This window comes from Scomber japonicus, chromosome 1 (genome assembly GCF_027409825.1).
Source record: "Scomber japonicus isolate fScoJap1 chromosome 1, fScoJap1.pri, whole genome shotgun sequence".
NCBI lineage: Eukaryota > Metazoa > Chordata > Actinopteri > Scombriformes > Scombridae > Scomber > Scomber japonicus.
In genome coordinates, this window is record NC_070578.1 from 31,089,917 (window position 1) to 31,103,415 (window position 13,499).

At 41.0% G+C, this 13,499-nt stretch overlaps 1 protein-coding gene across 1 annotated transcript in view; it reads left to right on the top strand.

Annotated features, from left to right (window-relative positions):
* The first annotated feature begins 7,613 nt into the window (after positions 1-7,613).
* The window catches only part of myo9aa (myosin IXAa), a 93,073-nt gene continuing 87,187 nt past the window's right edge, over positions 7,614-13,499 (top strand). Inside the window, exon 1 of the mRNA XM_053319181.1 lies at positions 7,614-8,498. Coding sequence (XP_053175156.1) covers positions 7,614-8,498 — 885 coding nt within the window. The remainder of the gene's footprint in view (positions 8,499-13,499) is intronic.

The window sequence follows — 13,499 nt, forward strand, 5'->3', positions numbered from 1 at the left end:
TCTGTAATAAAGCTCCAGTAGCTGTTGCTTACACAGGTTATAGTGAGTCTAGGGCTTCAAATAACTATCTTATCTTACTTAACTACAATTGTTTTCATTTTCTTGTGAAATACTAGATACTTTAAGGCATCTAAAAATCCTTCCATTAAACAATCTGATATTTGGTTCAATTGCACACGGAAAACCTATAACTTGTGGCCCTTGCTTCATTTTAAGGGTTAACAAGCCAAAAAAGTTAGGGACCACAGCTTTAGTCTACAGAATGTCAGAAAATATAGTGAAAATGCCCATTAGAGGTGACATCTTTATATTACTCACTTTGTCCTCCCAGCAGTCTAAAACCTAAATATTTGTAGTTTATAATGATATAAAAACAGAGACAAGTAGTAAATCCCAAAAGAAGACGCTTCACCCAGCAAATGTTTGGCATATTTTTTTGATAAATGGGTTAAATGATCAGCTTATTGTTTAGTCGACTAATCAGCAGCTCGTTGACTCTGCAGGTTTCTGTCTCCTCTGCTCCTCCAGCAGTTTGTCCAAAGGCCAAACAAGCTGGAGAATTGTAGCTAAGTGGTTGACAAGGTCAAGGCCTCTCTCTCTGTGAGCTACAGTGTTGCCTACAGGCTGAAGGTGAACTATTTCTGTGGGCAGAGTTGTGTTACACATTGATACATTTTGGGTGCAGTGAATGGTGACCTGTAATTATATATGTATGTGTGCGCACGTGTGTGAATGTTTGTGTTTGTGTTGAACGTGTCAGTGCTCGTATGGCACGTCCACTGCCACATCAATCAGTTGACCCTTCGATCCTCTCATACTCCAGCTGGGCTGCCTCTTCTGCAGTTCAAGGTTATGTCTTCACTAAAAAGAGAAGAGGAGTAATCAAATTAAACATGACATTTTCAAATTGCTTGTTCTGTCCACCCAATAGCCTAGAACCCAAAATTTAGCAATTCTCACTGGTCTTAAACCGAGATGCTATATCCAGCAAATGTTTGGCATTTAACGTTATTCATTTCTCTGCTCTGAAGTCCTTCGTGGCTTCATTTTGGCCGTCACCCTCGGACCAAAAGCCTCCCACACTGTGCTTTTTGGTTAAGTGCAGCCCAGCAAAAGCTCTTCCTCTGCCCAGGGACCCCCTGTCTGAACAGCCAGTGCTGAAACTGAAGACTGACTCTGACTGACGCTGACACTAACGGCCTAGGGGCACTTCAGCTAGGTTAGAAATAACTTCTTGAGTGCTACCGTAGACCAAAAAAAAAAGACCCCACTCACCAGGAGCAGCAGATTATCCATGAATCCCAGTTATCTCCAATCAAAGTTTGTGAAACTATCTGCCGTAGTCTGTATGTAGCTCCAGCTCTATGAGTACATGGGTGGCGCTCTAACGTGCTTCGCTATAAGACTCGCAATTAAGTGCTAGTTTTATATAGTGTTAAGAGAGGGTTCATGCCAAGAATGGTTAAATAATGTTGCCCAAAAATGATGAAAAACAGTTGAACGCTATTACAGCTCTTTTCTCGTTTTTTAGCAATTATTTTCTAAAGTATATAAAGTGTTTTAAAAGAAATCTCTGACTTGCCTTTACACAGACTCTAAGCTTTTATTAAAGTAGACATACATAGTTTTTTTACTCAGCTGAAGATGACATATAAAAATAGAGTAACCAGATTAGTAATATTTTGTCACAACTTAAATAGTGCATGCATGCGGGGTATGAGAGAGGAACAGCTTCATGTGTAAAATGCAGTTTCTCTAAATTACATATGTATTAGTGAAGCACAATTTTAGCTATGTTCACAGGTTCCTGTTGAATGCCTGCAGCCTTCTAAACTCTTATTTTACCCAGTCATGACAGTTATGGCAACACTCGAAGATGTATTTTCACCCGACCCCAAAAGAGACAACAAGTTTAAACATAGGAACCAATCATCGCACACCTCACACACGACACAAGGGGCAGTTCCTTACTGGAAATGCCACAGGCGTTTTTATATGTATAGCGCTCACACAGTATAGCTACCATATGACAACTCAAAGTGCATTCTTCAGAAAATTCACAGCTCACAGTTTACAGTTGGTTTTTATGACTGGTTGTACTGTATGTGTTTTATGTCTGAAGTGCAATTTCCTGTGCCTGTGACAGTGAGGGGGGGGGATGGGCGTGTTTTTGAAGGCAGTGCAGCCCTATTAAAAGCAGGGGAAATTAGTTTCTGTGTGGTATGTGTGTACGGCATAACAGTCTGGTTATCTGTACCTTATCTGTGTTTTATCTGGGCTGAAATACATTGCCATAATTAGCACTTTCTTTCACACATGCTGTAAGAAGTTGTAAAGAATGCCCTTTTATTACACAATACATAAAAGAAAAAGCATTCAGAGAACAACAGCTTCAATCCGGTATAAAAGCTACAGCTACATCAGAAACAACATCATGTATCCAATCAGTTTCATGATCATAATGTAACACCTACAAACACATTGTAGGACCAATAAACCAAGGGGTGTGAAATCATAATCATTATACACTATTACAATCAATATGGTCAAACATGCCTTAAAATGGTAATAAAATGGGTAAATACGAGATGACACACCTATGTTGGCTCTAACCTTCCTAATTAAAGGTTTATTGAACACAGCATTCAGACTACCTTCTTAGTTTATGAGTTAAACTATAAAACTTATAAAATAATGTCAATAGCTGCTTTTACAAGAGTACAAGTTTTTATTTTCCAACAGTAAAAAAACTGCATAAAACGTTTAACTGCTTCTACTTTGACTTACAAACAGTAAAATTTACTGAAGAGTTGGAGCGGTTGTCAATTCTGGTATCGAACATGAAAGTGATACTCGAGTGTGTTTCATTATGTGTCAGGAATGATAAAAAGGGTGATGTCATTGGTGATTTTAAGGAGTGACTGTTTACAGTCTTTATTCTGCACGTGTTTATAGGTCTGAGCTGAAGAGTTAAGCAACACCTGAATGCAAAATCACTTCCAAGTTGAGGAGGAACCAAAATGTACAACAGCAACAAAGTAAGAACATAGCAGCCGAATTTGGCACCGCAGAGCTGTCAGATTCGCGAATGGACCTTGAAAAACGTGTAGACTAGATGTGAGAATTCACAGTCCAGTGCCAACTCACACACCTTAGTGTAACGCATACAAAATCCCAGTGGCTAAAGGTATAATAAAGAGCCACCAGAACATTATGAGCTCTGAATACACAAGCTTAGCCCTGATGACAAGTGATACACACACGCACATGCACACACACACACACACACACACACACACACACACACACACACACACACACACACACACACACACACACACACACACACACACACACACAACCTTTCAGAATGATTACTTCACATTGCAGAAAGCTGACCAAACTTGATCCTTTACTCCGCTCCAACAATGGAAACCATTGAGGTGTCTGACTCACATGGTTGAACTTCTTCTTGGTTTCCTGTCAGTGGGAACCTCCAAAACTGACATCTTTCAGACGACATTCAATAGGAAGAATGCAAAAAGTGTGTATTTTTCATCTAATGATTGAATATCTATATGTAAACTTGTGAGCATCTTAATTTGAATCACAGCTAAATCTTCAGACGTACAAAAACAACACAAAGCTGTTTGTTTAAAGAGAAAAACGGATGTCCGCCCAGATGCTGACAGATGTGTTACAGTCTTAAAATCTGATCACCTGTTTAAATGCAGGTTGTGTGAAGCGACAGATCAAAGTACAGGTACATTCCAACATTATTCTTTAGCTTTTTGAACTCTGATAGCATCTGACCTGAATTGAACTAGAAAGACTTAAAGCAAGAACACGTATCTTGTTTAACATGTCCAGAATTTGGTTTGTATGAATTTTTGGCTTTACCGGTTGCCAGTATCTTAGTGGAGTTTGCTGATCCCACAGGGAGATGTGTTATGTCTTGGGGAAAAGGCTCCTCAAACAGATTTCAGGTCAGATTACTTGACTGCGGTTCCTACTGTAATCTCTGACCATTCAGGTGATGTAACCAGATCTGTTTCTGGTCGAGTCGTTTTGGGAAGAACAGAAACAAGAGAAGAGGCCACTGCAGGTTTTCCTCCAGCTGAGCTCCGTCTGCTTCGTCGCTCCCTCCAAAAGCACAAACCTCAGGCTCATCTCCGTTAGACCTTTTTTTAAATATTTGTGTGTACATGCACAGACACACACACACACACACACACACACACACACACACACACACACACACACACACAAACACAGTTTAGGTGGGCTGACATCATGCGTCAAACATGCTCCCTTCTTCTTTGTTCACTCTGTTGCTTTTCACTCTAAGGACACTCTCAGCAGCAGAGTGGCTGTATATGCACAATGTGACTGTTTGTACGTGTGTTTGTGCACACAATAGTTTATTTATCTAAAGAAGTGCAACAGTTGAGATTTTTCTTACTTTTTGAAAGTTTATTTGTATCACTTTTAACCTTTTACAGTCAGGCATTCTTTATATTTTCTATCCTCGCACTCAAGTTTTGTGCTCTTAAAGAACAGTTTATGAATAATAGTATACAGTATGTTATCTAAAATAATGTTGTCTGTATATATGTTGCACACAATAGTACAGGACCCTACAATGTCCATATAGGGATGTTAATCAATTCATCACTGTTAAGAATTCGATTGAGCACAACTCTTGCTGATTTAGTTTGCATTTCATAACGTCGCTTTATGCTGTCTAATGTCTATCCACTCCCTACGAGGGGATCTCCAAAGGTAACCTATGTCCCATTAGAATAAAACTAGAATTAAAAACATTTGCAATTTTGTTAAATGGGAGATGTGCTGTGATTAGTAAGAGTGCCAGTGATTTCATGGAGGAGATGCCCATTAGTTGATTGTCCTCATGTGATGGTAAACAGAGAGGCAGCCAGCATGGCCATGTGCTGTCCGGCACTGCCACAACCCTAAATCCCCCCCATCCTTTAAGCAGTGAGCTGACCATCTGTTCCAGGCGCCAGGCCCTCGATCAGGGCTCACGACACACACACACACACACACACACATGCACACACACGCACACACACATACACAAAGGCAGGGAAACGCATACATTCACATTCATCAGTCAGTTAATACTTGCCACAGACCATGTTTGTATGGATTCAGCTGCGTGGAGATAGATTGAGTGCTGTATGTGTGAGGTCAGAGGAGGTGCTGTGTGTGTTTGCCTGTCTTTTGTATGGGTGTGTGTGTGTGTGTTTGGAAAGGGGAGAGGTCCTGTGTGCATGTGTTTGTATGGCACATATCAAAGCTGCTGAGGTGACACATGTCATGACAGGCTTGGATATGGGGTGACAGGAAATGACCAGACAGGGGTGCAGCGTTTTTATCAGTTCCCAGCTGGAGTCGTGTGTGCTCTCTACGCTGCACACCGACTACACGTGTCCCTGTTCCATTTCCTGTTTTCATTCAGTTTCTGCTGTGGTCATCCAGTTTTAAAGTGGATGCAGAGTATGATCTACTATCTGTTTTCTGATTCTAAGAAAAGTTTATGATGAAACTTTCTGATAAGTAAATTATAAGTAAGAGTAAGAAGTAAATTGTATTGATGTCTATAAGATCAACCATTTGTTTCCAGCTTCTTGAAGAATATTTTTATTGCTTTGAATATTTTACTTGTTTATTCAGCAATCTGTGATAGTAAACTGAATGTCTTAGAATTAGAGGAGGCAAAAGGACTTTCTCACTTTTGAAACATGATGTACTTTGAATTTGGGCATTTTTATGTTTCTTGTTACTTTCCCCCCTTTATACCTACATGTATATACTTATTTATACCTGGCATGATGTAATATTGTATGAACAGTTACAATGATTTTCATAGCAACATTTCTTCAGTTGGCAAATGTCACATTTCGATTAAAGTTTCTCTCAATTAAAGATCAAATGCTTCTCAGGGAAAAGTTAATCATAGAATAGGCTAAGATACAAATTTCTGCACTAATATTCGCTTTATCTATCAGAGGTCCGTTTCACAGAAGTGATTTGTGAAACACTGCTGTACCAGCATCCCCACACAAATGATTGTCACTTGCAAATAACCGTCTTCCCGTACATCTTGTGTTCCTTTGGGGTTTTTCTTTAATATGTCAATCGCGTAAAGAAATGATGTCATGTTGCAAATCTGGCGAAACGGGCCCCAGAACGAAATGCCACAACATATTTGATTAATAGGTGCAATGTAAGTAGTCTATTGCTCTCTCTACCTGTTTGAAGATGCTGCAGCTGATAGCAACAAGTTAAAGCCCGTTCTCCGGTCTTTTAGAAAGTCTTTTCTTTTTAAAGTTCCAAATCATCAGGGATGTGAAGTAGAAGTCAATGAGACAGGTTGAGGGAAAGCGGGTACAAGATTCAGACAAATTACAACTCCTGGTATGATCATATTACATTGTGATGCACAAGAGTGTAACACTATCTGAGAGGGGTTTGACTTTTGAGTTCATTTTTTTTAACTTTAACTTCAACATTCATTATGATACTATTTCACATTTACAGTTTCTGTTTCCCTTTATAAACATCTTTGCAGTGTTTCCAGTTTTAAGTTTTAAGCTTAAGATTTATAATAAACCTACTAAAAAAAACCCCTGAAACAAATCAAATGAAGTCTGATGAGAGAGAGTGAAGAGAAAGAGAACATTTACGAATATCTGGCCTATAAATGGAATAAAAAATGGGTTTTCCTTTTAAGATATAACCTTTGTAAAAACTAGTGACTTTACACATTTATTGACTCTAGGGGTTAGCTGCTATTGACCAGTTGAATCTAAATCTAAATCACTTAGTAAGGCTTTTTATATTTTTGTATCATCAGCAGCATTCAAGATATCAAATGTGACACAAATACTTAGTTCATTTACTCACTTGCCTGTCAAATGAATAGTAGTTTCATCAGTGTTGTTTTGGTATTGTGAATAAATATACAGAGCGGCAGAGTTTTTGACACAAGCTCAGTCATTAAACTCTTCTCTGTGTCTCTCTCTGTGTCTCCGTGTCCGGCACTCGCCCCATGATGTCTCTCTTCTGTGTATTAAAGAGGGAACTTGTGAATGGCGTGATTGTGTATTCAGTAAAGACGATGGCAGCTGCTAGTCTTGGCGTTTGGGGGAGCTTATGTGTGTTCTCCGGAGTGTGTATGTGTGTTAATGGTAATCCTGTAGATCCCGATGACTTATCCTTTATCCTTTATGAGTGTGCATAGTGGGTTTCAGCAAAATAATTTGGCCCTTTAGCAGATTACATAATAGCCCAAGAGATCCTTGTGTCATAATCGGACAGATTTCGTAATCTGGCAGATTGCACAGAGTTGTGTAGAAATGTCTAGTCTTAGATTAATTGAATAGCGGGTAGACGTTCGGTTTCTTTGCTGTTTCGGCTCAAATACAGTGAGAGTCCTGCTGCTGCTTGGATTTTTAGTGTATTGCAGTGTATTGATCCTTCTTTTTCTCCTCTTCTTTCAGTGGTAATGTCTTGAATCGGTGGCCCCACCAGCCCAGTGAAGGACGTGCCAGTGCCGGGCCGCTGCTAATGGGAACTCCTGCTCCGCCATGAGTGCTCGTGATGGCGCTGGTGGCGTCGGTGGCATGGGCACCCTCGGTCGGCGGCAGCGCTTTGAGAACTCAGAGTTCACTGTCCGCATCTACCCAGGCGCCCTGGCTGAGGGCACCATCTACTGCCCGATCAGTGCTCGCAAATCCACCACCGCCGCTGAGGCCATCGAACGTGTCATCGACCGCCTGCAGCTGGACCGCACCAGGTGTTACGTTCTGGCTGAGGTGAAGGAGTTCGGTGGAGAAGAATGGATTCTGAACCCCAGCGACTGCCCCGTGCAGAGGATGATGCTCTGGCCTCGTGTGGCACTAGAGCACCGCCCCCTGTCTGGCGGCGAGGATTACCGCTTCCTCCTGCGGCAGAAGAACCTGGATGGTTCCATTCACTACGGTGGCAGCCTCCAGATGTGGCTACAGGTCACAGAGGAGCGCAGGCGCATGGTGGAGCGTGGACTGCTGCCACAGCCTGAACCTCAGGGCGACCACGCAGATCTGTGCCACCTACCGGAGCTCAACGAGCGCTCGCTGCTGGACAACCTGCGCTCACGCTTCCGCAACGAAAAGATCTACACCTACGTTGGAAGCATCCTCATCGTCATCAACCCCTTCAAGTTCCTGCCCATATACAATCCCAAGTATGTGAAGATGTATGATAATCATACACTGGGAGGCTTGGAGCCACATATTTACGCAGTGGCGGATGTTGCTTACCACGCCATGCTGCAGAGACAGAGAAATCAGTGCATTGTTATATCTGGTGAGAGTGGCTCTGGGAAAACGCAAAGCACAAACTTTCTCATTCATCATCTGACCGCTCTCAGCCAGAAAGGTTTTGCCAGTGGAGTGGAGCAGATCATCTTGGGGGCAGGGCCTGTACTAGAGGTAAGCAAAAATGCTAACATCCTAGGTTTCAGGCAAACTTTACACACCGAAGTGCAGAATATTAGTGAATGAGCTCAACTGATAATGGACCTGTACACTGGAAACTTCACTGCTGTGACACCTGACTTAGTTGAGACTTGACTTGAAAATTGGAAACCTATTTGCACTTCACTTACGAAGAGGTTTGACTTCATCAGAAAACATGCTTCAAATCAGTTGAAACATTAGTTGCTGAACCTTCTTAAAAAGCTCTAATAGTAACTTTTGTGCTCCAGAACTTATCAGTCCAGATGTTGTCTGTTGAGGCATCAGTTTGAGCTTCGAGATGATTGACATGGAAATATTCCTTCAGTCTTGACTTGAGACTTGCCTCCTTGCCTGCTTCACATTGTTTTTTAGTTAATTCGGCTATGATGTCTGTTTATATTCAGTTTAGACTGATGTGTTCAGAGTTTAAATGGATTCCCGCTACCATATTCAACATGACTTGCTGTGAATGTGAGGTTCTGTGTGGCTTGTGAAATTAGTTACACAACACTTCTTATCCACAACTGTCTCTATGGTTGGCCCTGAGTTGTGTCTGCCCCATACAGAGGTTTATTGCACTTTTGGTACAGCTGTGTGGGGATTATGCAGTGCACAGAGGAGCTCGCTCTCTCCCTCCCTCTCTGCAGGCAACCAGTGGCCTGTCAGCGGTTACAGTTGTAGATTCTTGTTTTTGTGATTACAACCAACTTTCTTTTTTTTTCTGCATACTGGACAGACTCTTTTTTAAGGTAGACGTTGTAGAGGCCCAGCCAAAGGTTTGCGAAGGAAACGGGTTGTTTTCATATCTCTCAAGACATTCCACTCATATTCCTTTCCTTCTTCAGGGACTTGTCACTTAAAAGCACAAGCACCAGTCAAGAGTCTTTGACAAGTTCACAACCGCACATTGTTTTCTCATTTGTTTTCCACATCAACTGGATTCTTGAAGGTTGCGTAACACCCTTCAACTCTACGGACAATGCTGCCAGTCAGGAAGGCAAATACCGGTTCCATATTGTCAAGAGGGTTGTTGTATTTTATAAGGGGTTGCATTACTCACTGTCACGACACCTAACCACCAGCTGTTTACACTCGATTTAGTTACAAAAGGAACATGGCAGTGCCCAGAGAAATACATATATATTCTCAGGTGTTTCTTCATCCGGGTGAAGTCGGAGGGGCATTCCTCTGACCGCAAGGGGTGAAAAACACATCCACAACCAGATGAATGTTAATTATTTACCAGCAAAACAATCTGAAAATTTTAGTAATGTAAATCTTGAGTTCATGGCCACTCTTCCACAGCTGATTTTAGATTCTTAATATCACGCTAACTCATTTATTTCAGTTTATCTCTAAGCAATAAAATAAAAATACTGCCCTTTTTTTAGCATCAGTGTCAAGTTTAAAATAGCAGCTTGGAAGCCAAGTTCAAAGTTAACTATCAAGACAACAATCTTTGCAACAAGTAGCTCCACTCTTGTGTTTTATTGGCCTCGCTTTAGCAAACAGTTCTCAGGAATGCCATTCATTGGTGTGTCTCCGGGGTTAATGTGTAAGCATATTGGGTTAATCCTGAACACAGCAACACGACTGAGTGGTTGTGAGTGCAGAGGAGCAGCCTTTAATTGTTTGCACAGTAAGATTGCGTATCTGCCTGTTGGTGATTGATGCCAAAGAGCTGCGGTGCTACTGCAGAGACAAGAGGCGTGGAGGAACAGACGCCAACATTACCTCATAGAAATACTTCATCATCTTCATTTCCCTGTTGAGCTTCATTCATTAAAGTAGACAAGCAGAACAGGAGGAAACATGGTTGCTGCAGACATTTTGTTATGTAGAATATGCTAATAGTTTCTCATCTCCTGCCAGCATTGTTTCTAAGAATATTTCACCCAGATAGTTGTCATTGATTTGACATTCAGTGCGTCAGTGACAGGAAAGGGTATTGGCCTCTACTGGAGTTAATGTTCTGTGCGTTTTGATGTAAAGAGTATTGAATTTAAACTTGACCCCTGACATGAGCCGTTGGTTTTAAGAGTCAAGGCTCCACTGGCTTAAACATGTGAGAAAGAGACAAACAGCCTGAAGCCAGTGTTGGAAATTTAAGACCAAATTCTCACAGTGTGACGGCTGCTATGACCCACATGTACAAATACACCAATCAGAATACGACATGAAGTGACACAAACTACAGTGGTTAGAATGACGTTTCGTAAGTACAGCATTTCAATAAAGTTTTTGTGGAAAACACACCTGTTTTCCTTAGAGCACACACACACACAAAACTAAAAAATGAGGGCGGTGAAACAAAAAAGACATTTGTGTGACTTTGCTGCATTTTCAAAACATATGAGCAGATGGATGATGCAAGCTGAAGACATTTCTCTGCTTTCATATGCTTTTCTTGCTATTTGCATCATAGTGCTACAACCACAAAATCTGAAAGCCTCACATTGATATCGTGCAGTCTGATTTTATTATCGTCTTGCTCACTACATGTGACAAAGACGCCTTAAGAAAAACACACTTCTCCTTCCCACTCTCAGGTGGTTGTCTAGGCAAGTTCATCGTTCAGTATCATCTGATATCAAACATCAAGACAGTGCTGTGTCATTCCCCTCATGTGAAAAATACTAAAGCAAACACTGTTTTCTAATGACTGTCAGTCGCAGGAAAAACTTTTCCCCCGAGGCCTGAAGTATGCAGAGAGACAGTTTTTTTAAAACTCTTGATAGAGGATATCATTTACAAGTGGTTTTGGTCTTTTTGGAAACCAGCCAACAGCTGCATGTACGTGTTGAGATCCTGACAAGCCCTGTCGCTCAAGTGCTTCAATTAATAAAAGTCAGCTGAAAGGAGATGAAAACATAGACGGTAAGAACAGGTTGTGTGGGGTTAGAAAAAAACAGTTTCTCACTTTTTGGTTAAAGGTTTCATGGGGACCCCCCCTCCCCACCAGAATTTGTCTTCTATAAATAGACTGTATGTATAGTACTGATTGTACTTCAACACTTCAGGACTTCAGTCGACCCTGCAGAACGAAGATGACTAAAAGCATACATGAAATTCAACAAATACTTCTCCAGATGTTGGTTTAGTGCTTATCTACTGTCTTTCATTCCTGACGTTGTTTACCTTCTTGAGCCAGATATGACTGAATTTGACATTAAGCCTTAAATTCCTGCGACTGCATACATATTCACTGGAATTTACATTCTGAGACTGTTTGTGTAGTCTTTATCTTCTCTCGTCTCCATACCACTACGCTACATGATATGTAGAAAGTTTTGACTCATTTGCACGAATGCTGTAAGTCAAGAATTTTGCTCCTTTGCACTTTAGATCTCCGGTTTCTCCTGGTACTGTAGGTTATGTGACTATGTTTTTAAACAACTTGCTGTCAAAGGATGCATACTAATGCAGATGACTTGCAGAACATTATGCAGCTCTTGTTTTGAGTCTTTTGTACTTTTAGCTTTATAGCAACAGATGACAGACAGCTATAAAGGGAAGCTGTTTGTGCAAGGTTACCATTAAAGCCCATTTGCTGTTTTCTTCTTTGCTTGATCTCCATTTGTCTAACAGTGTTTATCAGTAATGATAGGTTACTGCAGAAAACTGTGTATCTTGGCTTTTGTGAGATTACTGAGTTCGCCCAGCGCTACATAATAGTTACCTTTCCTTTCTTTTGAGCTGTTTGTGATGACAAAGGCATCAGATTAAATATTGGTAGATTAAAAATAGTACTCTTATCAGTCTCTGCAATGCTTTCAGATAGATTCCTTATGTATTTTATCTTGTGCTAGCTAGTCATCATCTAGTGTTTAACGAGCACTCAGGCTTTGAATCCAGATGTCAGCCTGTTGAGTCTTTTGGGCTTTCAGGTGGCAACATGATATTTAAAAATGATTAAAAGCTCAACTGAAGGCATGCGAGTGGTGTGAAAGTGCAAGATGTACAGAAATTACTAAAAGATATGTTTTTAGGAGCAATGCAGTTTAATTAATATAAAAGGATAGAATAAAATCAATGAGGATTTTTTGATCCTGGTCGTTTTTATGATATCAATAGTGGGATAAAAAAGTATTTTAAGGAGGGAGTTGGTTCTGGTTCAACATAATTCTTGACACTAGTGAAAACAAAGAGTGCTCACAGGAAGTGCAGTCATTTGTTTTTACATGTGAGCGAAGTGACAGCTTAATATGAACCTAGCTGTCCTCAGTTATCCCCCCAGGTCAAGAGGGAGAGTGTGGGGTTACTTCATGCTGCTCGCTCTGACGGTGCATCATCAGAATCAGCTTTCCAAGACCAAGGAGATGTCACAGGGCATTAGAGTGGGAGCTAGGTTGATGGCGTGTGCGTGTGTGTGTGCACGAGTGTGTGTGTGTGTGCTGCGTGTCGGTAGGGGAAATTTGCTGCAAGGCACGGCTGTCACTGTCATCAAAGGACATACCAACACCTGCCTGCAAATATGAATTTCCAAGCACACCCACACACACACACACTCCGATATGCATACTTGCATACATCTGCCTTTTTTTTTTTTATAGTGAGGTGCAAACAGATGTGCTGTGCATTTGCCCTTAGGAATGTTAAGTGCCCCCCCGCTTTATCCCTTCTTTCGTAGTAACACATGCATTAATCAGTGTTTAGGATTACCGATTGGATGTGGATTGTGTAATGTAAAACAAGTAACTCATAGTGCTGAAATCACAGGGAATTGACACCCAACTCTGCAGCTGTATGGATGGGTAATCTCAGCAGCTCTCATAAACCCCCACATGCAGCTGTTTCCAGCTAAAACGCTCTGATAAACCTATTGCATGTGTAGTGTAAAATTTAGGGGATAATTACTAATAATGAACAATGTTGTATCTGTTAAAAGGGTACTTGATTGTTGACCATCGTATGCTAAAGGTGATCATATCTGAAGGCATTGTGTTAAATGAAGAAGTATATGTGATTCTGCAA